Source organism: Paroedura picta, chromosome 2, assembly GCF_049243985.1.
Source record: "Paroedura picta isolate Pp20150507F chromosome 2, Ppicta_v3.0, whole genome shotgun sequence".
Classification (NCBI taxonomy): Eukaryota; Metazoa; Chordata; class Lepidosauria; order Squamata; family Gekkonidae; genus Paroedura; species Paroedura picta.
In genome coordinates, this window is record NC_135370.1 from 98,623,051 (window position 1) to 98,648,928 (window position 25,878).

Here is a 25,878-nt window from a genome sequence, read left to right on the forward strand (position 1 = left end):
CAGCCTCATTGTTTGTGGGTCTTAATGCTGCTTCCTCATGACATCAGCAGCAACCCGTAGCTCTCCAGTGGGTGTCGCGAGTTTTCATCCTGTTTGCCACGCAATGAGGGAAAGTGGTAGAATCCGCTTCCCCTTTCTTGTGAGGTGCACCTCTTCAATGAGGTGCAAACAGGGGTGATGATCTCTTCAGCATTTTGCGCGCCCTTGCACCCGCCCTCCCCTCTCAATTTTTGAATTGGATTTTTTTTTATGGCGCAGTCCGTGTTGCAACAGGACTGCAAAGCAATGTGCCCACAGTTCAAATAAAATCTATTGTCATGTTTTCTTCACTGTGCGCAGAAATACTGGGATTGGGCAGAAACCTAATCTAAAACACATTCCTTTTTGTTTTTTCTGGTGGTGGGGTATGAATGGGGAAAGAGGGGTGTGTGTGATGAAGCAGCCCTCTCCCTAGTAGCTTAGCATCCAGGCTCTTTATTTTAATTCTTTATTGTGAACACAGGGTCCAATTACTGTGGCCAGTCTATCAAAAGTCTACCCAGACACAGAGCTCATTATGCAAAGGATCCCAAAAAGAGGTCTAAAGAAATGTTTTATTGTTGTGGTGTGATCCTGTAGCAATGCAAAAGTGTACGTTTTTTTAAATGTTTTACTGTTGTGGCATGTCCCAGTAGCAATGCAGAAGTCTATTTTTTAAAATTAATTTCGGGACTTGGGAGATGGAAGTTTGAGTCCCCAAAACAACCACTGTGAAGGGACTGGTGACTTGTGTTTGAGGAGCAGGGGGAAACTTGTGAATTGTTCATACTTCCAGATTCTCCACTGCCTCATCAAGAGGCAAAAAGCCATGAAGAGATGGCAGGATAACACGGGAGGGGTCTCCCACCAGGAAGTGTGCAAACTTGTGGTTTACTATCGTGCATTTGCAAGCAAGAGGTGGTACACGCTGTCTGCCTCCGTGCGAAAATGGTCCTTTTCTTAGACATGTGCCTGGCTTCTAAGTTACAAGTGTAGAATCTCTTTTCTTCTGCAAGGCTTCCCCCATTCAGCTGTTTGGTTTTCTCGGCATACCATTCACCATATACCACATCCCCAGCTGCATCCTACCACATCCCTATATCAGTACATACTGCTTTAAGCAAAGGTATGCTTCTTTCTTTCTTTCTTTCTTTCTTTCTTTCTTTCTTTCTTTCTTTCTTTCTTTCTTTCTTTCTTTCTTTCTTTCTTTCTTTCTTTCTTTCTTTCTTTCTTTCTTATAAAGGGGGGGGCTTGTGGAAATTTATTTATATATTTCTTATATATATTTCTTATAAATTTATTTCTTATAAAGGGGGGGCTTGTGGAAATATATATTTGATATGGCTGGATTTTGTTTTCTGTCATTTAGATACCTTAATACTGAGCAATCTATAAGTGCAATCAGTACATCCTGGTACTTTTCTGAGCACTTTTCCTGATGGACTCTGAGACATTCTTAATTGTTCTGCAATCTAATGTAATCTTTTTCCTGGAAGCATTATATGTAATTTACTCTGTTTTTGATAATCACATTGTCCTTTGTAAAGGAAAAAAAATTCTTAGAAACCCAACTTCTGTCTTGTTAGGACTAAGGAGTTTACAGCTGTGTGGATTCCATCTCTGTTATTCATTTATGGTATTTATCTCAGTTCTGAGATGCTTTATGACAAAGGCAATAAAGGTCTGGTTTCAAGTCTGTACTAGAGCAGTGACCACATGTAGTGCTGTATCTAGGATTTTTTATCCAAGTGGCAAGTTCCAAATTGGTAGCCTCATGTTCCCCAAGATCTGAGGGACCGCTTGTCTTCGTTCTGCAGATACTAATCTGTTAGTGGTCCCTGGCTCCAACCTGGTGGAATGAGCTCCTGGGAGAGCTGATGGAGCTGCCAAAGTTCTGCAGGGCCTGTAAAACAGAGCTCTTCTGCTAGGTCTTCAGTTGATGTCAGTTATGTTAAGATCAATGGCTCCCCTCAGGCTACATCATTCCATCTGACAAACCCCTTTGTGGGCAGTTGTGGAGAGGCTGGAGGATTTTTCCTTCTACCATCTTGTGTTTGTGACTTTTATACTTTTAGGGTTTTAATGGGGTTTTATTGGGTTTTTTGGGGCATTATCATGTGATCCACCTTGAGTCCAAGGAGGAAGGTGGACTATAAATTGAATTAAATAAACAAATAAGAATGCACAAGTTCAACAGGGGTACTCATATTCCTTCTTGTATGTATGTGAGTGAGAGAGGAGTTATCCCTAGACTCAGTGAGCCTTGTGAGGAATGATGATAAAATGTGGATTTTGACAAAAACAATAGTGTAGATTTTAAAGTGTTGCTGTAGACATTTTCCAGATTGTTATTTTCTGCTATGTTGTGAATCAGCTCATGGGCTTTGGAGCAAATCCTGCTGATTCTTTCTAACCTGTCACCACTAGCTCAAAGCTCTAATCCCCCCCCCCATTGTGCCAGCACTGTTCCGTGGCTGAATATGCCTTGCGTTACATCACCTATGAGAAGATACAGGAAAAGTGTCTCAAGAGCAGAGTACGAGGATTGGATTGGAGTGGGCCCAATGACTTCCTTTCTCTAAATGGAGATTCTTCACTTAGCAGAAATGTGATGTTGGTCCAGCCCAATGTTGTTGTCCTAGCTCTTGTATGTCTCCTTTCCATACCACCATATTGACTATAAATAGCTGACAGCAATGGACCTTCTTTGAGAAAATGAAATTATTAGTGTCCTTTTCTATTTCACATGTAGCCAAATAAGTCACAAGAAGTCCAATTCCAGCAATTGGGTAATAGAGGAAATTCTTTGATGCAGGTGTCCACACTTCAGTTACCCTAATTCTGTAATAGAGATTCTCTGACTATTTATTTTAATGTTAATGAAAGGTTTTGATGTTTTCAAGTGCTTAGTACATGTATTTTCCAATCCCAATATATCTATGGAACTATAGCTAGGACTAGCAATGGGGATCAGAGGCATAATCCTGTAGTGTTTGCGGCCTATTCACATGGGCTGAAGAGAATACTGTACCAAAGGTTGACTGAAATCAATGGGAATGCGTAGGTGACCCTTGAATCCCATTGATTACAGTGCACCTTACTGTTTCTGGACTGAACTCTCTCTCCTTATTGCTCTGAGTCTGTGAGTGAGGCTGCTTAATTGGGTTGTAACAGAAGATTATAGTTTTCTTGAAAATTACTTCTGCCACTGAGAATTGATTTTTTTGTCATCTTTCAGTTGTAACCTGTTTCTGAAAAGTGAACAAAATGAACCCTTTCTTCTGATTTGGGGAAGGGTGGGGGGGAGAAAGCTTCAAAATCCTCTGAGGTGTGTTTTTTTTTTGTCTGTGACCTGCTGAGATTTTCTGTGTTTGTAACAAAGAGGCAGTGTGAGGTCACTGGTATTAAGGACAGGGTAACCATACCACAGCTTGTTGCGATCATACCCCATCATTTAATGAAAACTGGTAGCAAGAAGGAGAGAGAATGATCGAAGTGCAAGCCATTGTCAGATTTCCAGCTTAGACCTAGATGATGGCTACATACGTAGCCCTGTGCTATGTTTCTTTGCCAGTTGGAGAGCTTTTTCAAAGCCTGCCTTTTGTGTTCAGGCCAAAGGATGCTTAGGATGGCAGTCTGAGAATGCAAGGGGAAACTGTGATAATTATAGGCATGGAACAGCTGGTCAAAACTATCCCACAGGCAGACATTGAAGCTGTGTCATAATCTCTGATGTGCAGCCCTTTGCCTGTTACACTTTGTCTCCTGCTCTTTAATGCTGTTTATCTTCCATGGAACAACTACATAAGTAATTAAGACCACATGCACTAATGTGAACCTCTGCAGTGAATTGAAGGCATTAAACTGTGCCTAATGGTTTGTTCTCCTGGCTACCTTTTAACACACTAGCCATTTTCACTCAATTCTAACTTGTTCGGTGGGTTTTGGAAATCCATAAATGTATAAGCAAATGATTTTCAGCCTCATCTTCATACAATCCACTTTTAAAAAATCTTTGAGTAAATAACCAGGAATGGTGTTAGAACATTCTGAACACTAATATTTAAAAAGTCCTTTATAAATGAAATACAGAATGGCTGTAGTGGTCCCACCACTTTAAGATCATGAATTTGGTTGTCAGGCTCACATTTGCCATTTTGGATGGTCAGGGGTTTTGCTTGTACACATAATAACCTTCACATTCTTCTCATAATTTTGCTTTGGCCTTGTGAATATGTGGCAATGTTCTGTGGAGTGTGGAAGGCTGTATCTTCAGGAGAGAAAAAATGAACTGGAACAAAGTTTTCTGTAAACTAAAAACAGTATCCTAAAAGTCTCAGGCAGTCTTGAGAAGAAGTGCCACAAACATATAAATAAATATAGAAACACTATGGCAACTGGCTTTGCCTCTTACATGGATGTTTATTAAAGAAAAGCACACAACTGGAAACACTGCACCAAAGACATAGCTAACATTCTTCACAGACTAGATTAGCATCAGACTTTATGAACCCAGGTTACAGTTCAGAGTTTTCATGTTAACAGACCTCTGCCCCACAAACTCTCTTGAGCAACACTAAAAGGATAAGTGATTCAAACTGCTTCCTTGTTTATAAACTCATTCTCAAAGACATTAGGCATCCACAGCATGCAGAGAATCACTTTTTTTCACTCTGAAGAGGCAGGTTAATATCTATAGTCAGATAACAGAGGAAGTACAGATAGAGGAAGTGCAAATAGCATACACTGTCTCTTCCCCAGTTTCTGTGCAACATTTGAAGCATCCCTGAATAAAATACATGACATTATTATACTGTGATACACTGAGGCTTCTTTTCATTTCCTTTCTCTAGACTGCTGCTATCATCCAACAAGTGAATCATCTTCTCCAAAGAAATGCAAGAATGTCGCTAAAATTGACTTAAGAGGCAAAGGTGTGTCCTCAGAGTGGGCCTCTGTAAGGATTATCCCAGAAGAAGAGTTGACTGAATACAACCTTTTGGCTGTCCGGGTTATGGTAACCAGTGATGGAAGCAGGTATTGTGGGATTCTTGTAGTTTGGTAATAGAAGATAGTCAGCAAGTTTACAGCTACAGAGTTTTTCCTCCAGTTCCCTCCATTAACTAAACACAAGAGGCAATAGGGGGGAAGCTGCTGCTCTTAACCACTACAGCATGCTAGCCAAAGTGCACCAATAGCCAACTGGGATCAATATTTTAAATAATGACATATTTTAATGATGGTCTCTGAGGCCATGTGAAACTTGCATTCACAGGCTTCAAGAACCCAGTGAAGTTTTATATCTACTCCTTGTGCACTCAACCTGGAAGCAGGGAGGGAAAAGGCATCAAAGCAGCATTTCCATTAAGACCTTTTAATGCTTTCCCCCCCCCCCAATAAATAGTTGATGCAAAATTATCTACTTTCAGTATAACTATAATGCACCAGGGAGGGAAATCATGCTAGTAGAAAACCTCCTCAAGTGAAGCTATCACTGAAGAAAAAAAACAAACAGATTTTGGTCAACATTTAGACATCTCAGGCTTCCAAGAAGAATTCAGTGTAATAATAACTGGTATTCTTAAATTGAGGCATATTTAAATTGCAGTTAACAGCTGCTCACACAAAGTATTAATGCATATCATCTCAAAGAAGTGCAGCTGGAAATATTGTTAGCTGTTTTGTGCAATTTGCTGGACTGGCTTAATTCCTGTGGTTTCTTCATTCTTTGATGTGTAGCTCAGAAACAGAATCTGATTTTTATGGTGATTCATCCAGTTCTGAGTTCAACAAAAGGCTGCTGCCACCACCTGAGCCCAGGAGTCACACCCCAGCTTCCCCGAGGCTTCTCCCCTTGAACACAAGTTTGGTCCGAAAAGGGGAATGCCATGAAAATTCCAAGCCTGCAAATAGTAAGAGAATTCAAGTAGCAAATGGTTCTCTCTGTTGTTATTACAAGGTGCTGAGCATTTAGTCTATCTTGTTGTACTTAGCTTGACACTACTGAGTAGGCTGCAGTGCTGTTGGTTCTTCTTTAGAAATCCAAGGAGAGCAAGACCCCCCCCCCCCACACACACACACACACCGAGAAGGTTAGATTTATGAATCAAACCAGTTTATTAAGCACAATAGTACACTTGTATTCACAACAGCAAATAAAAGCATATGAAACACTTCATATTATCTCGTCCAGACACATTAAGGATGCCAACTGAAGTGGCCACTAGAATACAACATTCTCTGAGGCAGGAAGAAGCCCTGAGGGATTATTGGAAGGCTTCTTCAGAGGGGAGGGGTTTCTCATGCATAATAGAATCACAGAGCATACCTACATATTGCTTTTTTTAAAAATTCCAAGCAAAATAATGTTGCCAAAATTCAAAACAAATTCCATTGTTTTACCTCAGGACTTCCATTTCACGTTAGCAACTGGAGTTCTACAAGGTGGCTCTTTTGTCTAAAAGATATTGTAATTGTTCACTGGTATTTGTACAGTGATATTGGGTCATTTTCACACATGCCATTAAAAGTGTCTTGGAGTCTCTAGCTCCAATGTCACAATGAACCCAAAGGCATGTCCAGTTGAAGAAGCCCATTTGAAGTAAAAGTGGTTGATTTTCCTCCCTCCACAGCCTCTGTTTTGTCCAAACCTCTGTTGGTAAATTTCATTTTCTTTCCAAGAACATGACCTGATTACAAAGGCTTCTCCCATCAGCTTCCAGGTCTCTTATCTTGAAACTCTTCTTTCTTCTCAGCAGATCATGAGATTGATCATGTGCTCCTTTCCCTTTTCAGCAGTGCACTGCTTGCCCTACTTAGTTGATTTCTATCTGCCTACTCTTACCATTGTATGAACTTTCATGGCTGTGCTGTTTATGGGGCCAAGCAATGTGATTTAGCTTTTCTTGAAGCTACTTGTGAGAATTACATTTATTGTATTTTGTGTGTTTCCCATGAAAATGCTTGGGATGATAAATAACCTTTCAAAAAAAAGGGAGGCAAGATACTATTTTTCTTCTTTCTGCATGTGTACAAAAACCCACAGGCAGAAGAAAACAATAAGAGCTATAGAAATGGTAGAGCACAAATAAGCTCTTGTAAGAATCTGTTAAACTGAACTAGAAATCTTTTAAGGAGCTGATAGAGGCTCAGTGGAAATACTGGTTGATGAATGTTGCCCTCTAGTGGTAAATGAATATTTAAACATGAATCTGCATGGAAAATGTTAAATTGCCAGCTCTAAGGCCATGGCACTACCATGAAATTGTACATGTGCACTCACTTTGTTGTGTTGCTGGAAAGTGCCATCAAGTCACAGAAAACCCTGTAGGGTTTGCAAGGCAAGAGATGTTCAGAGATGGCTTGCCATTGCCTGTTTTTGCACAGCAACATGGACTTCCTTGGTGGTCTCCCATTCAAATAGGAGCCAGGGCCAACCATTCCTAGATTATTATTATTATTATTATTATTATTATTATTATTATTATTATTATTATTATTATTATTATTATTATTATTATTATTAGGTTTATAGCCCGCCACTCCCTTGCGGCTCTAACGAGATCAGGCTAGTGTGTGCCATGTAGGTCAGGTCTTTTTTTTTTTTTTTTAAGAGAAAGCATTTTCATATGGCACTAAAAATGCCTTGGAGCATCTAGCATTCTCTTTACATTAATGGCCATAATGAAGGACATGAATTTTAACTCATGTATACATTCTAGATAATGCAGACCTATTTTAGCATTATATTTGGCACTTCTAGAGTATGTGATAATTTAGTTATTCAGTGATACAAGGACTTTTGGTCCTGGTTTGGCTATTACTGGTATGTTACAGGAGCTTCGAGTGATGATGCCTGGTGGCCAAGTTATGTGCATTGTCTCTATGGAATGGCACTTCCAGGCTGGAGGATGAAACAGAAAGAACTTTTTGCCCCGAGCAAAAAGTACAATCAGAGATCAGTTTCCTTTATTGAAAAGCTATGGGAGTCTATTGGATCATATCAGGCCGTCTTTTCCAGTTATGTATGGCTGCTTTAAATTGTCGCTCCACTTTCTCTTTAGCTCTGCGAAGAACCAGTAGTCTTCAGGACACTTCAGTGGTCAGAAAGTCCCAAAGCTGGAAGAAAAAAATCCAGTCAAGTAAGTTGCCCTATATTCATTTTTTCTGCAGTCCCTTGCCCAAAGGCGTGTTTTGTTCAAGGGAGATTCTAGTTCCTGGCCTCGACATCCCCAGTGTGTGTAAAAGTGACGTCTCAGTTGAGGGACTGACAGTGCCATCCTGAGCAGAGACATACCTTTTCTGCTCACTGAGTTAGAAGAACTTAGGAATGTATAACTCTAAGGGTTGCACTGCAAGTGGATTCGGCAAAACTAAACAGACTGGAAGCCTGCTGCTGGGCGGGGGTGTTTTAACCATTAGCGCTTGATTATTAGTAAGGGCTCAGACAATTGAGAACAAGCAAGCAGTCTATGCATGGTGGCATTCTAGGAGTTCAGACTGCTCTGGGCCAGGCCTCAGAGGCCTTTCAGCTGCTGTCTTCTCCAAAACTATCCTGCTTCTGAATGTGATGCACTTCTGGATAGGCATGCCAGCCTTGGCTTTAGAAATTTCTGGAGATTTTTCATTTGTTTTCAAAATTGGATGCCTGTATTAATTTCTCCCCTTTTAACTTGCTTTTATTTTATATGCACTGTTGTTGTTTTTTTAGGGACTTTGGTCTTAGATTTTTGTGTGCCACCCTGGATATTATTTTAATCGAACATGAAGGAATATGGCCCTGCTTTGTGGATTATGTGTGGGGTTTCCCTTTTACCATTACCGTTTCCAGTTTATGGCTGGGCAGATGCATTGCCAGAAAAGCTAGGCTTGACTTGCGCTGTGGAGAAGCTTTCCAGACATAAGCTATTTTAATTGGATGCTGCCACAGACAGCATTTCATGTAGCTGTTTGTACATTCCCTAGAGACCCAGGTTGGTGTAGTGGTGGTTAGGCCTGCGGACTTCTAATCTGGTGAGCCAGGTTTGATTTCGTGCTCCCCCACATGCAGCCAGCTGGGTGACCTTGGGCTCACCACAGTACTGATAGAGCTGCTCTGACCAAGCAGTAATATCAGGGCTCTCTCAGCCTCACCCACCTCACAGGGTGTCTGTTGTGGGGAGAGGAAAGGAAAAGCAATTGTAAGCCGCTTTGAGACTCCTTCTGGTAGAGAAAAGTGGCATACAAGTACCAACTCTTCTTCAACAGTATATTCACATCTGGTACTTGAAATCATAGAATTGGAAGGTGCCATATAGGCCATCTAGTCCAACCCCCTGCTCAATGCGGGATCAGCCTGAAGCATCCATGAAAAATATCTATCCAGCTGCTGTTTAGACTGTCAGGGAGGGGGAACTTATTCCTCAGGCAGCTGATTCCACTGTGACTGTGAAATTCTCTCCCCCCCTCCCCCGATATCTAGCTTTTAAGAATTAATAGAGTTCATTGAGAATCCAAAAATATATTGGGTTAGTGGCTAATACTGCTCAGAGGCCTCTATACAAACAACATTCAAATTTTTACTCTTGAAAGAGGGGGAAATGGACAGGTAACTGCATGAATGTAATCACATTTTAAGCTTTTTCATGGTAAGTGTATTTGCTGCTTAATTAAGCAACAGCCAGCATGGGGTAGTGGTTAAAAGTGGCAGCCTCTAATCTGGACAGCCAGTTTTGAATCCCCACTCTTCCATATGTAGCCAGCTGGGTGACTTTGGGCCAGTTCCAGTTCTCTCTGAGCTCTCTCAGTCTTACCTACCTCACAAGGTGTCTGTTGTGGGAGAGGAATAGAGGGCGATTGTAAGTCTCTTTGAGACTCCTCAAAGTGGGGTACAAAAGTAAAAAGTGGGGTAGGGAAAAGTGGGGTACAAAATCCCCCAACTCTTCATCTTTGTGATGAAATGCTTTGTTGTTGTTTTTCTTTTCATTTTGTTATAATATCCATGTGTCTCCAAAGGGAACTACAAGCCCATGGGAAGGAGGCAGGGTGGTATTATGAGCCAGCTGGTATCCTGAAAGAAATGACGTGTTCTCAATCCCTCATCTCATCCTACCTCACCTCCAAATATTTACCTTTTTTAAACTGTATACAATCTAAACAAAATTTGTTTGGGAAATCAGATAAGCACAAGCATTGCTCCATTGGCTTATAGTGGGCCAGAGTTCCACTGGTTTAGATGTTCTTGGCAAACAAATTTATTTGCCTTTTCCCTGGTGCCAGCTTTTGTTAATGGTGAATTAATATTCCTTCTCCAGCTACCCAGTTGTGGTCTGTTCTCTTCTACACACATTGAATACTCTTCCCAGATAAGCCAACAAATAAAATTAATCAGGTACTGAATGAGCGCTTATCAAATCTGCCTCCTTCTTTTGACCTATATTAATGGGGACTGCTAAGGCACACATGGAAGAAAAGGAGAAATGGAGGAGGAGAAGATCTCATATGACTGGGTAGGAACTCACTTAGTCCTTTCAGTCATAGGATTCTAGACTCCTAAGATTAAACTAATAACATGGTATTGGGAAACGAAATCTCTGGATGATCTTGTACTGGTGCAACAGTTAACTAAAACAGTCCATGGTCCGTGATTTACTGGTGGCTGCTTTGAGCTCCTGGCAGAGGAAGGAGCCACATGGCACAGCCTCAGCATGGCTCTGGCCAGTCTGTGGCAGCTGAGTGGACTCCCAGGCTGCCAGTCAATTGCTGGCCGCTGGGCTGGGCTGGGTCAGCTGCTGCCTAGCCCTGCACCTTCTTTATTTAAAGCCTGGCAAGCTATGGCTGTTCCTCTCTGCCTATTTTGATTTGGTCCTTGTGAATATAATTTCACTTACATTGTTTTTGTCACAGCTTTTTGTCAGTTTTGGGCATTGGGCTGGATCCATTTGTGGGAATGCTGCACCTATGTGCCTGCCTTGGGGGATGAGCCATTTAGTGGCATGCCCAGCTTGGGAGCAGTCGCCAGTCGTCCAAGGTGGCAAGGGTTCCATGCAGGGGCTTCTGCCTTTGAGGGACGCCTGCTTGTCATGCAGGCTAGGGATGTGGTGCATTAGCTGACAGGCCGTTGACCTGATGCTTCGCTCCTGCCTTACATTATACCAGTCAATAAAGCTGTGGCCTGTGTTGCCCCAATCTTCTGTTATTGTGTTTCCTTTATTGTCACTTCTGTTTCCTTTCTCACTCAGTGCCTCACAGTGCCCTTAGGAATGCTATAGCATTGCTTCCAGCATTTCTGTAAGCTCACATTATCCAACTCCATTAGCCTTTTTAGCTCCCTGGAAACCGTCTGGCCTCCTAATGTACTTTGGGGACATGACAGTGGTGAAATGCTGGGGGGCTGGTTGCTTTCAAAGGCTGCTTGGACATGTGATCCTTGATAACCAGCCCCAGCCTTGGTGCCCCAAGTTCATGTTCCTTGCTAATTGTATAACTCTTAGTTGCATTTTTTTTCATTCCACCAAAAGAATCTTTAGCAGGAAGAATTCAGTTTTCATTTCAGGGATCTCTTAAGACCTGACTCCCATCTTTCACAGGTCTACAAAGTATTATGAACATGAAGCACATCCCTGCTGCCATATTAAATGTAGGAGGATCGTTTGTTTCAAAAAATACCAATGGTAGAGTTAAGTGTAGAATCGTGCAATTGGGAATCGTACCCCCCCACTCTGGAAGGATTCAGGCCACACTGTTTTTGTCTCAAAAGACACAGACATCCAGTTGGAATAACTTTTCTTGTTTTTTAGTTATACTGGACTGTAATCATGCGTATATTAGTAAATGTGCTTTGTCCTAAATGCTATAAATATTTCCAGCACTTACGTCTGTTAACAAAGATACAAATTCCGTATTAAGCTATGTAATCCAAGAATCCATATTGAAATAAATATTGCCTCCTGTGTTGTGGGGAACAAAAGCTTTTTCCTTTGTAATATTGGGGGGGGGGAGGTCATTGATGGCTGCAGCTCTTCTCTCCTGCTGAGCTTAATTGGCACCATCAGGAGCAGAGCGCAGCCCTTCGTTCAATGCAGGAAAGAGGCTGGCCTAGGACTCCATTGTGCAGAGGCTGGTGAGAAAGAACAGAGCGGTGGAAATTCTGAAGGCTTGGCTAGAAAACCAGATAACTAATGAACAGTCTGCCTCCATTCATTCTGGACAATCAATATTGTTTGCTTGTAGACTGTCTTTTCTCAGCGTGAGGAAATTTCCACCCCCACGAGAAGACTCTAGTCTAAAGATGGCAATGAACTTTGGGCCAGCTTATAGAGCTCAATAATACTGCCTTGATGAGCAGCCCACAACATAACTTTTACGCTGTATTTTGCTTCCAATAAAGGCATTCTGCCACTAAACTGCTGCCTTTCCCCAGACTGCAACATGGGGTGGGAGATCTAGGATTAGGTTGAACAATGTTTTTGCTTTAATTTTCAGGCAGCTTCACCAGGAAGAAAAATTCTGAGTTCATCGCAGAGGGATGAGGGGAGGCATGTTTAAACCTTCATCCCATGCTGTTTTCCAGAGCAAAATCACTCCACCTCCAAAACTACTATTTTGCTCCACTAGTGTGCATGTGTGTGTGTGGATACAAAGTACATCATTCCGCTCTGCAAGTAGAGACTGGGGCACCTCTGTGTGTGAGACTCCCCCCACCCCCACAAGTTACAGTTTGAGGAGGTAGTTATTTAGACTGAGGGAAAGGAAGCAGAGAAAATTATTCCTCCATCCATACTGCTTCTCTACCTGTAACACGTAATTTGGCCATTTTTTCTGGCTTGACATTGATATTTAGCTCGTTAAACTGTATTTGTTAGACTGTATTCCTTGTCTCTCCCCCCAGGGATGCCAGCCTCCAGGTGGGGCCTGGAGATCCCCTGTAATTATCGCTGTTCTCCAGACTGCAGAAATCAGTTCCCCTGGAGAACATGGATGCTTTGAAGGGTGGACTCTATGGACTCATTTTCTGTCTTCCCCGGGCTCCATCGCCAAATCTCTAGGAGTTCCCCCATCTGTATCTGTCAGCCCTACCCCCATCATCGCCCACTGCTGGCCAGGGGGATCTGGCAACCCTATTCCTCACCATCCCCCCTACTCTTACCAGATTTAGATATTGGAAACTATTTTGCTGCAGTTTGATCTGGAGATGGCATTTAGTTGAACTTTGAAAACTCTTTCTGTACTTCAGCTAGGCTCATTATACTATTTATGGAATACTAGGGGCAAAGCCCATTGTATCCAGGAATATAACGGGTGCTAGAGCTTGGCAGTTGAAAGAGAAAGGGGAGGAGTTGTCCAGTCTGTAAGGGCATGGGGTTGAATGTGTGTGTTGTGTGGGAGGTTGTGGTGGCATGGTGGCAAATGAGGGCATGGGGGTGGAGATATGGGTGGTGTCAAGAACCTGTGGTTTGGAATGTTCACTGAGTATGGGAGAGGACTGACTTTTGGGAATTTTGGCATAGTGATTACAGATGAGCTTTCCAGAGCCATGTCCTCGGATGTGTGAAGGGAAAATCAGACTGGACACTCTTCTTAGGGGGAGATTACATGGCTACCAATTCCTCCCTGTTATGCGTCATTTCCCTTCTGGTGTGAATTAGGCCCGCAGCAACAACAACCTTTATTGGCATAAAAATAAGACAGCTCAGAATACAGTCAATTAGTTGTTAAATTCACGCAGCTTAATTGCCATTTGTAGGAATTCAGCCATTATCAATTGTATCTGGATCCTGATTGGAGAGAAGGAACTGTACCTTGCATTTAGTGAATTCGTCCACAGACATTGAAATGTCCCCCTGCCCTAATACACATGGGGTAGTCACAGTACACAGATGTCCACCCTGCTCCTTCTGTCTTCATTTTTTCACTATTGATAAAATGTTATGTCCCCACATGCTTCTTTCATGGTTGCTCCTTAGAAGAAGAAGACCTGTTTTTTTTTGTACCCTGCTGTTTACTACCCAAAGGAGTCTCAAAGCGGTTTACAAACACCTTTTCCCTTCGTCTCCCCTCAGTAGATGACCTATGAGGGATGGGTGGCTGTGAGAGGTCTGAGAGAACTGGGAATGGTCTACAATGACCCAGCAGGCCTCAGGTGTCTCAAAGCAGTTTCCAATCGTCTTCCCTTCCTCTCCCCATAGCAGACTCCCCGTGACGGAGGTAGGGTAGGGTAGGTTGCCACCTTCACATGGAAGCTGGCAACACTAAGAGGAGGTCTCTCTGTGAACAGCAGTCTTGACCTTAGTAAGATTTTGTATACTGTTTTTTATTAGCCAGGCTTGAAAAAAGTAACTTCAGTTCCCATGTATCCCCAGCCATTTACTTGCTCATTATTTACAGTTTCAGGCTGTAAATATTCTTTATTTAGATCTTCCTGCACTTTCCAGACTCACAGGACTGATGCTGGTCTGTCTGTCTGTTTGTGCCCCAGAATAAAAACAGTTGCTGGTAAGGGCTGGCCATAGCCCATAGCCCAGGAGGGACACACCTGCACAACTTCCCCCCCCCCCAACTGCAGTCTGCAAGCCCCTACCATAGTATCTAGATTGGTGCTCATCTCTAGATTATGATGATCAGTTCTGCAGGCAAAAATGGGTACTTTGGAGGCCAGACTCTGAGGCATTGTATGATTTTAAAGTCCTACCTCCAAACCTCCAGGAATATTTCTAACCCAGGGGTAGCCAACCTCCAAATGGGGCCTGGAGATCTCCTGGAATTGCAACTCATCTTCAGAGTATAAAGATCAGCTTCCCAGGCAGAAAGGGCTACTTTGAACAGGGTTGTGGTGGAGAAGAAACATTTAAGGCCTCCCACACAGGTTGTTGTTGAATTGAAAGATTTGAGACTTGAGGCCTACTGCACAGGGTTGTTGTGCAGATGAAACAGGAGACAAAAAACCTCCACAACAACATCCAGTTTCGTCTGCAGAATAATGCTGTGCACTAGGTTTCAAATCTACAGAGAGTTGTGAAGAAGAGATTCACATGGCTTGGCTGTGTCAACCCTCCGCCAGAGCAGTATTTTAAATGAGAAGGGGCTTTTATGTGGCCTCCTTGTCAGCCAGCTGTTTGGCAGAAGGGGAAAGTTCTCCCCCTCAAAAGGAATGCCTATACCCATACACTCAGACTCCTCTGTGTTGCTCTTGGAAACATCTCCCTCCCCTCAGTCAGGGGCTGTAAGAGGCTCCTTCCCAGCAGGCCTGAAGGGAGGGGGGAAGGAAACACTCATCAGCCTCCTGCAGCTCTGTCAGTGTTGTGAGGCAAAGTTACAGTTGGACATGGCAGTTAGGACAGACTTGGGTTGGAAAGGGCTGGCGCAGCCTGGCCAAGCCTCTGTTCTCATCCCCCTTGGCAGCCCTACTGACCTCCTATCCCTGCAGTGGTCAGGGGCTGACTGGCAGTGATGTCTCCAGATTGCCCCTGGCTGGGCCAGGTGGACAGGCCCTGTCAGAACTTTGGCCCAATGATTGGGCCAACCGCCCACTTAGCCCTTAGACTCCGTGGGTGGGGTGGGGGTGGGGCGGGAGGTGCAAAGCACTGGCTAGAACTCTGACCTGTCCTGGTGAGGGCCCAATCGGAAGGTGCTCTGCGCCTTCTGTTTGGGCCCTCACCTGGACCAGCCTCGCCCAATCTCCACCCCTCCAGGCCCTTAATCAAATATGATACCGCTCACCGAGCGGTTACAGATATTGTTTCCTCTTCTAAGCATCTCGGGGCTTTATTTTTAACACTAAATTATCTGTAAATTTGATTTTGTTTTTTTAATGGGCAGGGGAGTTTTGAGGCACTTTGAATCACCAGCTGCTTTTCAGCCTTTGGATTCATGTTTTGTAGCCATTTGCACATGCTGCTAATATGGGCAGTAAAATAACATTTGCAAGATTTTCTGAGGAAAAAATGGTTTGGGGGCCTATCATGTTGAATGTTCTTTCCTTTTGATAGATTTTCCTCTCCTGAACTCAAAGAAAAATGGTACATCTTCAAAGGACACCCCTGTCAGAATTAAAAGTGATTTTGAGGATGATCTCTTTCCCTCAGAGGTAAGAAGCAACAAATTTTGAGCAATTTGCTTGTTTGGATTGGTTATATGTTTGTTAATTAATTGTGCTCCTTTAACTGTTTAAGCAACTGAACCATTTATTACAAAATGGAACAGGTTTGCAATGGATCTGATCCTCTGTCTCATGAACATCAGTCAACATTGAGAATTAATGTGGTAAATCTGGTTCTCTGGGAGACCCTTTAAGTTTTTTAGGAGAGGCCCACTCCTGGCCATTTGGGTATACAGCCCCAGTAGGAGAGGAGCCTCACTGGGGTACCATGCCATATCTTCTATCCAAAGTATCCATTTTCACCAGGGGAACACATCTCTGTAGGTTGACATTCCTATTTTTCCTTCATGCTTAGTAGTGCCCTGCCTTCTGTTCCCTTTGTCTTACTGCTTCTTCTTGGTATCTGTTTTGTCCAGTAGCACAGTGGTGCCCAACCTTTTAATCTCCGGGGACCGGTCAATGCTTGACAATTTTACTGAGGCCCGGGGGGGGGGGGTAGTTTTTGCCAAGGGATGTTGCCACCGCCGCCTGAGCTCCTGCTCCGCTTGCTTTCCCGCCGGCACCCCTGACTTCCCGCCGCCCACTGAGGGATGCTGCCAGCAGCAGCTGCACAGTGCCACACTGAGGGGGGACCCAGCCATGGCGGCCACCGGAGAGCACCAAAGGTGAGCCGGTGGCAAAGTGGCAAAGCAGCCCCCGAGGCAGCTGCCAGGGAGGAGGAGCTGCGGCCCGGTACCGACTGATCTACGGACCGCTACTGGTCCCCGGACCGGGGGTTGGGGACCACTGCAGTAGCATGCCACATGGATTTTGTAGAAAGGAAATAACTGCAATGAAAATCCTTTACAGTTTCAGAGCATACAATACATACTGACAGGGTTAGAAGGGCCATTTATGCTGTGACTTCAGAGAAAGCAGCTGTAAAGCAAAGGTGCAGGCACTATATGTTAATACCCTTACCAAATACAATATTCTTAGAAGTGGCATGCTGACACCCGTGCTTATCCCCCCCCCCCCGTGGCGTGGCACTGGCTGCGCTGAGAGAGACTGGCTGCTTCGGGCACCAAAGCATCCAACCCTACTCTAACAGGATTGTTGCATATGGTGGTAGATACAGGAACATTCACAAAATGAGCTCATAGTTCAATTAAATTGTTCCCTTCAGTGCACAGAAAATATGCTTCAATAAATGTCATTAATGGTTGGAAAGTATGTCAATCTTCTCACAGTTATTCTGGATACAAGAAATACTTCATTATTCATACTGTTAGTTAGCATTGAGTATCGTTTTGTGTAAAAGTAGCAGAGTTAGTATATAAACTATGAGACCAGACAAGACAGTATTAAAGTTTATAAAAAAAGACTATTTTACTAGGCTAACAGTCAATACTCCCTTCAGTGCATCTCCCAATAACATCTCATTGAGACTGATCACATCTAGCCACCATCACATCCAACATTTCTCATCCCCCTCAGGCAGCAGCCAGTGAAATGGCTTGGAGGCAGAAAACCACTGTTCTTGATCATGTCACATGACCTCTCTGCTTTGGTTAGGCATTACTGGAAGACCAAAATCCTGTCCATACGCTCAGTCATGTTCATGATCTGTTTGGCATACTGAGTCATTATAACAACCATATGCACGCTAATTCAAAACTATCTGGATTTTGGATTATTCAGGGAACTAGTCCAATGGTATAAAAAAGTATTCCGATACTGACACGATTACACACATTCAGTATGAATATATATGTATACAGCAGAACCTTGAGGCCCTTAGGATACATATCCAGGAGTGCATCTTCACATGTACCTCTGTGGGCTGTAGATCCTTCCCTGCTATAGCTGTATATAGCTGCATGTGATAAGCTCTTCATGTTAATCAGGGATAGAGCCTGCCAGCTGTTCAGAAGGAAGTGTAGTGGTCTGGTATTAGGATTATAATGGTTGATCATCTGTAGCTTTCCACTTGCACATTTGGACTGAAGCCACAGCACAGTAAAGAACACATGCAGCAGAACTGTAGATTTCTCCAGGCCTTTAGTCACACAATGGTAAAAGGCAAAGCAGCAAGAGGATATGTTGCAAAGTACAAAATGTAAAGAAAGCTCTGAAAAAAGAATGTTTGTCTGCCAAGCTGTTTGTCTGCCAAGTCCACAAAATGCTTTGCAAAGTGGACTCCCACAGGTATCTGAAAATCTGAATATTTTGGCTGTCCCCAGGAGTATTTACATAAAAACAGGAAGTGAGATGTATGATTATTTCTCAAAGCCAATGACTCTCTTTACACTTACATGGGAAAGTATATTTTCTCTCTTGTTAGGTTGAAAATGTTGTCTAAATAGAGTACTAGGACTGGCTACATTTTTCTTCCAAAATAATCATGCACGCATTCCTTATAGCTGATGTCTCTCAACAAAACTCCAGAAATTACAACAGGACATTTCAATCCCCATGGGCAGGCATTTCAAAGAAAAGGAAAAGCCACAGAGGTACCTGACGAAATCCCTTTCTACGCTTCTCATCATTCATTTCACAGCAGCACAGACAGCAGCCCTTTGGTACATAGTAAATCTTTCCATCATGGGCACAGGACTTCAGTCCCCACTGACAAGAAGCATGAAGCCGACAGTTACGATTCTGGGGACCAACGTTTCAAAAAACAGACAGTGTACAGAGAATGCAAAGCCTCAGGATTGCTTGCAAAATGCTCAGATACTTCTTCTGTAAATTTTGACAACGAAGATAAAGCAGCTTCAAAAGACCAGTATATAAACAAAGCTAAAAACAAGATAATGAGGAGGCTCACATTTTCAATGGAACAACATTCCAGGGTACACGCTCTGAATGATGGTAAGCTCAATGGACCCAGAACAGAACAGGAAGGCCAAGGAATCCTAGAACAGAATGCAAAACCATCCAGTTGTTACAGACATCCAAAGTTCTCAGAGAGTTGTTCACCAATGATGTCACAGGAATATGAACTTCCAAAGAATGCTGATAACTGTCGCAAGGGGCACATTGCTGGCCAGTCTAAATCACCACTGAGGCTAATTGCCAGTGCCATAAAGAAATCCATCATAGAACCTCTCAGATCCCCCGCTGAAGGCTTGAAAAAAAAACAAGAGACAAATGCCAGACTTTCTCCAAGAAACACAGACTTCAGTTTCCCTCCTACTGGCAGTGAAGATTATGAAGAGCACGACACACAAATGCAAGAGCCCAGTGAATCCTGTACTCCAGAAAAAGGACTCGAAACTGGTAGTTCAGAGAGTTCTAGTTTTTCAGACAGTACAGGAGAATGTTCATATGACGACACAACCTTTCCTGTTTACAGTATGCATAACAGCCCGTCTGAAAGTCTTGGCACAGTTGAATATCCTTCCCATGCTGAAATAGATGATGTGCCATCCCTTCTAGAGAGATTTACTCTTAAAGAGACTTTCCAGAAGTCTACTAGAGATGACTTAAGTAACCCAAAGCACAATCTTTATTCAACTCTAAGACTCAAAAACAAAAGTTCTACTGCTCTTTTAAATAATTCTGTACAGAGGAACAATCTCTTGAATCTGTTTGGTAAAATGAGAGGCAATGAAGATAACCATCCTTGTTTAACATCCCCTGTGCCCTCCACTACCATCTTTACAACTGAGGAAGTAATCAATTTTCCTTGTAATGAAGAATTTGTGGGTAAGCAAAATGCTCATTTTAAAAGATATTTTGCAATGTAAGATATTTTAAAGTGCATTGACATATCTCAATTTAAATTTGCTATGGGTGTTGGGATACCATGTTGTGTGTTGGGTTTCATGGAGGATTTCTGCAGAAACGAGAGGTTTCTCATTTTCTTTACAGTGCTATATGACTGTAAATGAAAGAAAATACATCTTTAAAAAAAATGAATTGCTCTTTTTCTGATTGTGGCATCTTTCATTTGATGATGGTTTCTAGGATTGTTGCTTTCTTTTTAAATCAAATTTGTTTTATCTCAGGTCCTGCGTCTCTTAAGATTAATTTGTTTAATTAACTGGAGCTATTGTAACAGCTGATCATTTTAGACTGTTTTCCCTTGAGTATTCAAGCATAGATAATGAAAAGATTTTAAAGGGAAAGAAAAAAGTAAACAATATGAGATTTTTCCTTGTTAGTGTATCTCAATTTAGCTGTTAGTATGGTCTTGTTATTGTAAGGTACCCACTCCCCCATTCTTTTTTTTTTGGATGATGATGATGATGATTAGTTCCACCACATGGGGAGGCTGTGTGGAGGGGTTATTTTGCAGGAAGGTGGGATTGTGCAAAATAAAAATAAATACCCTGGTCCACCCTGCAGCACGGCAAAGTGCCACAAAGCTGATAAGGGTATTTTTGCCCCCTATAGGCCTCCTTAGGACAGGGAGGAGCTGGGTTTGAAAAGCCCAGCTCTGCCCTGTCCACATGTGTGTGCCATGGGACAAGCCCTGCTGGCTCCTGCAGTGGGCTAAGGGAACTCAGAAAATTCTACATTCCTTTAATCCGGTGCTTCTGGGGCCTGATCCACACCAGGCCTGGGAGGGTGGTGGCCTGGCAGCAACATCAAGTAGAAGCATGGATTTGCCTCACTTCCATATGGCTACCCTCTCTGCCTTTTCCCCCTGTGTGGAATCTCTCCTGTGGTTACATGATCTAATTTTAAAATCTAATATGTAGAGAAAGAATACAGAACCTATTGCATTACGTAAAATGTTGCCATGGACAGGAGCCTTGTGGGAGTCTTCCAATATTACCAGTCCACTACAGGAGGAGCACACACTGCAGTGACTCATGAACAAGAGCTTCTATTTAAAATCTTTCATGGTATATGCATTCTGACACAATGAATATATAACGAGGCATATATTTTAGTTTCAGAGGTAACAATCATATTTGAGCGGGGACATATAATGGATTTAATCTTGATACTCCAACAGTGGTCTCTCGATCTCAGCAAAGAATTTATCTATCTATCAGCCAGTTTGGTGTAGTGGTTAGAAGTGCAGACTTCTAATCTGGCATGCCGGGTTCGATTCTGCACTCCCCCACATGCAGCCAGCTGAGTGACCGTAGGCTCACCACGGCACTGATAAAACTGTTCTGACCGAGCAGTGATATCAGCGCTCTCTCAGCCTCACCTACCTCACAGGGTGTCTGTTGTGGGGAGAAGAAAGGGAACGTGACTGTAAGCTGCTTTGAGCCTCCTTTGGGTAGAGAAAAGCGGCATATAAGGACCAACCTATCTATCTATCTATCTATCTATCTATCTATCTATCTATCTATCTATCTATCTATCTATCTATCTATCTATCTATCTATCTATCTCTTCTGTTTTTTTTTTTTTTTTAAAGACAGCCAGATGTAGGTATAACTGGATTTGAGTCCAGTAGCATCTTACATATCAACAAGATTTTGGGGAAATGTTTGAGAGTTGAAGCTCCATTCTTTACCACATGAGGATGAGGATAGTAATTGAAATATGGCAGAGTGCTAGTTCATGCCATAGGCCCATTCCGCACAAGGACCAATGTTGCCAATTGCTTTCACAAAGCAATAACGGAATTTAAAATAGTGCAATCTCGGCGTTCTGCAAACCTTCATTTGTAGTGGAATCCAGTACCGGTTCATTCGTTCCCCACAGGTTTCCGGTCTCGCAGGAATCGCTAGAAAGGAAGCTATTTTTTTCTGTGCTTGTTCCCGCCCCTGGCCATCAATCAAACAAACAGCCAATGGGCAGTTGTTATCATGCTCCCGAAAAGCCCCTTTCCCTTTAAGCACAGGGTTTAAAAACACACACACACACACGTTTCAATGAATATGCCTTGAGACCCTAGAGACCCATATAGCTGGCATATGAGCTGGCGAGTCATCATTACCATGCTCCCCCGAGTGAAATCCCCCCCCCGCACGGGCGCGATTTTCAGCCGAAATTAAAGGGAACTGGCAAACAGGGGGCTGTGTTGTGCTTGGGGACTTAGGGGAGCTTTAAAGCACTTCTGTGGAGGAACTGTAGCCGGAGAAGCCTCGCTGGGTGAATCAAGCCTCATTGGTTCGTTACTTTCCCCGCTCGCTCCGAGGAAAAATAAATGGCGAACGCTTCACTGGAAGTTCGGAGGAGAGAGCCAGGGGGAGGGACTTTGTTGCAACTGCAACATGGAGAATGCACAGATCTTTTTCACAAGTGTTGCAGGTTGTTGGCAGGAGTGTAGCGATTTTCTGAGGGTGGATCCACTTTTCCCGATTCCCCGGAAATCGCTACAACTAAGCGATTTTAGCGCTAGTGTTGCAGGAGTGTTGCAAATTGTGTGCAATGTCATGCGGAATGTCAAGTTTGTAGTGTTTACCATTTGTAAGACTTCTGCTACTTTTAACTCGTGCAGAATGGACCATAGTATTCCCCATTACTATGTATGTATGAAAGTTGGACAATGAATAATGCTGACAAGATGAAAATGTATTCATTTGAAATTTGATAGTGACAGTTATTGTGGATGTCCCAAAAGACAAATCAGTGGGTTCTAGATCAAATTAAGCCTGAGCTCTTCAAAGAATCGGTATTTTGGTCACATTAAGAGAAGACAAGTCATTGGAAAAGATAGTAATGATAGGAAATTTGGAAGGTAGCAGGAAAAGAGGAAAATCCATCATGAGATGGAATGACTTAATCAATGAAGCCACAGCCCTTAGTTTGCAAAGCTGGATGTTTTGGAGGTCATTAATTCATAGGATGAATGAGCCTGTTGTGGCGCAGAGTGATAAGGCAGCAGACATGCAGTCTGAAGCTCTGCCCATGAGGCTGGGAGCTCAATCCCAGCAGCTGGCTCAAGGTTGACTCAGCCTTCCATCCTTCCGAGGTCAGTAAAATGAGTACCCAGCTTGCTGAGGGGTAAATGGTAATGACTGGGGAAGGCACTGGCAAAGACAGTATTGAGTCTGTCATGAAAATGCTAGAGGGCGTCACCCCAAGGGTCAGACATGACTCAGTGCTTGCACAGGGGATACCTTTACCTTTACCTTTAATTCATAGGATTGTCATGTTGAAAGCAATCTGATGGCACTTAACACACACACACACACACACACACACACACACAGAGAGAGAGAGAGAGAGAGAGAGAGAGAGAGAGAGAATGGTGGATAACAGTCATGTTCCACTTGTATGGCTCAGATCTCATTGGTCACAGGGGGGTACATTCTTTGAAAAGAACTAATCCAAGAAAATAATTTTGATTTGAGAAAATATAACAGCAGCAGGTGGTGGAAATGAATGGAAGGGAGAGGAAATGCTTGTACACATGTAAACAATAATTTTAAGCTCCTGTAAAATAGGAATATTTGTCAGTAGTTTGGCAGGGATAAGTCATTAGACATGGCCCACACTCCATGAGAATTTCAGTCCAAGTGGATTGGGGAGATAAGGAGAACTAGGAATACACTGTGCCTTTCATTACCTATATCTGCCTGAAGTCTGAAATAGAGGGTTCCTTGAGTCAGAAACAGGGTCATCCCAATTGGCTGCAACATAAGTTACAGGTGGATATGTGTTTCCTATTTAAATCAATAAAAATTACTCTCATGCCAGGTCCAACAAATCCTTTGAAACATGGTCAAATAGTAATTTCCTAATCCCTGTTTATGGAACACTGTAGTGTGGCTGAACATTAAAATGTGGTGTACTAGGCAGATCAGAGTTTACATGGCTCTTCTATCTGCAGTAGACTTGGGAATTGCTTTTTAATCTCCCTTAGGCATAAAAACTGTCTGGTTGAATGAACTGATATAAAACAGAATCATCATCTGATCTGTTTGTTCCAAAGCATATAAAATATAAATGTTTGGAGGCTCTAGGGAGAGAAAAGCACTTGTGGCGTTATGCCTGTCCCCAATAAAATGTTGTAATCACACAATAATTATGGCAAATCAACAGTGTCTAAGCTCCCAGAGCACAAAATCCTCAATGATTTTAAGCAGCACATACATGCTGCTCACTGCCTGAATGAGTCCAATCTAGGTGTTAATTGTCAATCTTGCAGCAAGTTAAGTATCTCAGCAGATGTTCTCTGATCCTTTATTGTCATCTTAGAGAGGATATAAATTAGGCAAGTAAATGCAAGAGAACAAGCACTAATGTTTAATGCCTTTTAAAACAGACATTTCACACACAATTTAAGTATCAAAACAAAACACTTTGAATTTTTGAAGTACAGTTTCTCCCAGAAGGATGCCCATTAGTCCAATGCACCAACAACCAGAGTCTGGTGGCACCTTAAAAACTAACAAAGATACTTAAAGATCTACTCACTGCCTCTGAAGAAGTGGGCTTCAGTCCTTGGAAGCTTATCCTTGGGGGGAAAATGTTAGCCTGCTGCTTATAATCTCTCCTATGGATCTTGCATAAATCTCAGAGTCAATGGAAGAATGCATTGTGCACATCACAGTGAACACTTCAGTTTAGACACACACACACACACACACACACATAAAGGTAAAGGTAAAGGTAAAGGTAAAGGTAAAGGTAAAGGTAAAGGTATCCCCTGTGCAAGCACCGAGTCATGTCTGACCCTTGGGGTGACGCCCTCTAGCGTTTTCATGGCAGACTCAATACGGGGTGGTTTGCCAGTGCCTTCCCCAGTCATTACCGTTTACCCCCCAGCAAGCAAGCTGGGTACTCATTTTACCGACCTCGGAAGGATGGAAGGCTGAGTCAACCTTGAGCCGGCTGCTGGGATTGAACTCCCAGCCTTATGGGCAAAGCTTTCAGACGGCTGCCTTACCACTCTGCGCCACAAGAGGCTCTACACACACACATACAAGATAGCAAAATATGTGACTTTTGTTTAGACCTAATTAATGAAATATTTGTGTTGCATGAGGTCATGTGATAAAAACTCCTTCACAAAGTCATTTGCTTCTAATTACATTTGTGATTTTTAAAATATATATATATACCCAGACATTCTGACGCCACCTATTTTACACTTAGCAGATGTCGCAATGTAAAAATGGGTGCCAGATGCTACAAGCCACATAAGGGTAATTTGTTTAAGCAGTGGCTCAGACTTAATGCATTCAGTTCAATAACTCTGCTCGTGAGCCTTAGAGAATCATTTAGATCAGGGATAGTCAACCTGCGGTCCTCCAGATGTCCATGGACTATGATTACCATGAGCCCCTGCCAGCGTTTATTGGCAGGGGCTCATGGGAATTGTGGTCCATGGACACCATAGGTTGACTACCCCTGATTTAGATGACAAAGCAAACTTCAGTTGTCGATTTTAATGACAGACTGGAGTTGTGATTGCAGGCTGAGGTGTCATGCATAGGAAACGGGAATTAACTGCTCCGTACCTACACCTTGATATATTTGCAATGTGGGGGTGGCCAGGGAATTGGCACTTGGGGCAGGCCTTGAACAGTGGCTGAGAAGTTAATTAATGTGATCAACCAGTTACTAGATGTAATCTTGGAAAGCGAGGGGCAAGTGCAACATGAAGGCCTATGGGGAAGACCAAAGTGCCAGGGGAAATAAAGTCTGCCTCACTGAGCTTTTTGTTTCTGTTTTAGGCTCTAAACATCTACCTGTAAGAAAACAAGCCTCTCGCTATTGTTCTTCATCCTCTGATGGTGAATTAGAACATAAGCCTTCTTTACCATTCAAGGTAATCCTTTTTAACATCATCATTCCCCAAACGGTTTGGATTTGGACATTTTGGTCTGAAACTAATAAGTGTCTTTCCTTGGAATTTGTCAGTGTTTCAAATAGGGAATTCTAGG

At 42.8% G+C, this 25,878-nt stretch overlaps 1 protein-coding gene and 1 long non-coding RNA gene across 8 annotated transcripts in view; one reads left to right on the top strand and one right to left on the bottom strand.

The window, feature by feature from the left end:
* MICAL2 (microtubule associated monooxygenase, calponin and LIM domain containing 2) overlaps positions 1 to 25,878 on the top strand; it is a 213,511-nt gene that overhangs the window by 164,728 nt on the left and 22,905 nt on the right. For all 7 annotated transcript variants that reach the window (XM_077321819.1, XM_077321821.1, XM_077321822.1 and 4 more), the window contains 6 exons: positions 4,872 to 5,055; positions 5,758 to 5,930; positions 8,082 to 8,159; positions 15,984 to 16,081; positions 18,496 to 19,783; positions 25,669 to 25,763. In XM_077321819.1, the coding sequence (XP_077177934.1) occupies positions 4,872 to 5,055; positions 5,758 to 5,930; positions 8,082 to 8,159; positions 15,984 to 16,081; positions 18,496 to 19,783; positions 25,669 to 25,763 (1,916 nt within the window). The remainder of the gene's footprint in view (positions 1 to 4,871; positions 5,056 to 5,757; positions 5,931 to 8,081; positions 8,160 to 15,983; positions 16,082 to 18,495; positions 19,784 to 25,668; positions 25,764 to 25,878) is intronic.
* On the bottom strand, positions 6,117 to 18,502 carry LOC143830030 (uncharacterized). The gene is made up of 2 exons (XR_013228323.1): positions 17,907 to 18,502; positions 6,117 to 8,136 (listed from the first exon to the last, which is right to left on the bottom strand). It is a non-coding gene; the product is annotated as an uncharacterized LOC143830030 (long non-coding RNA).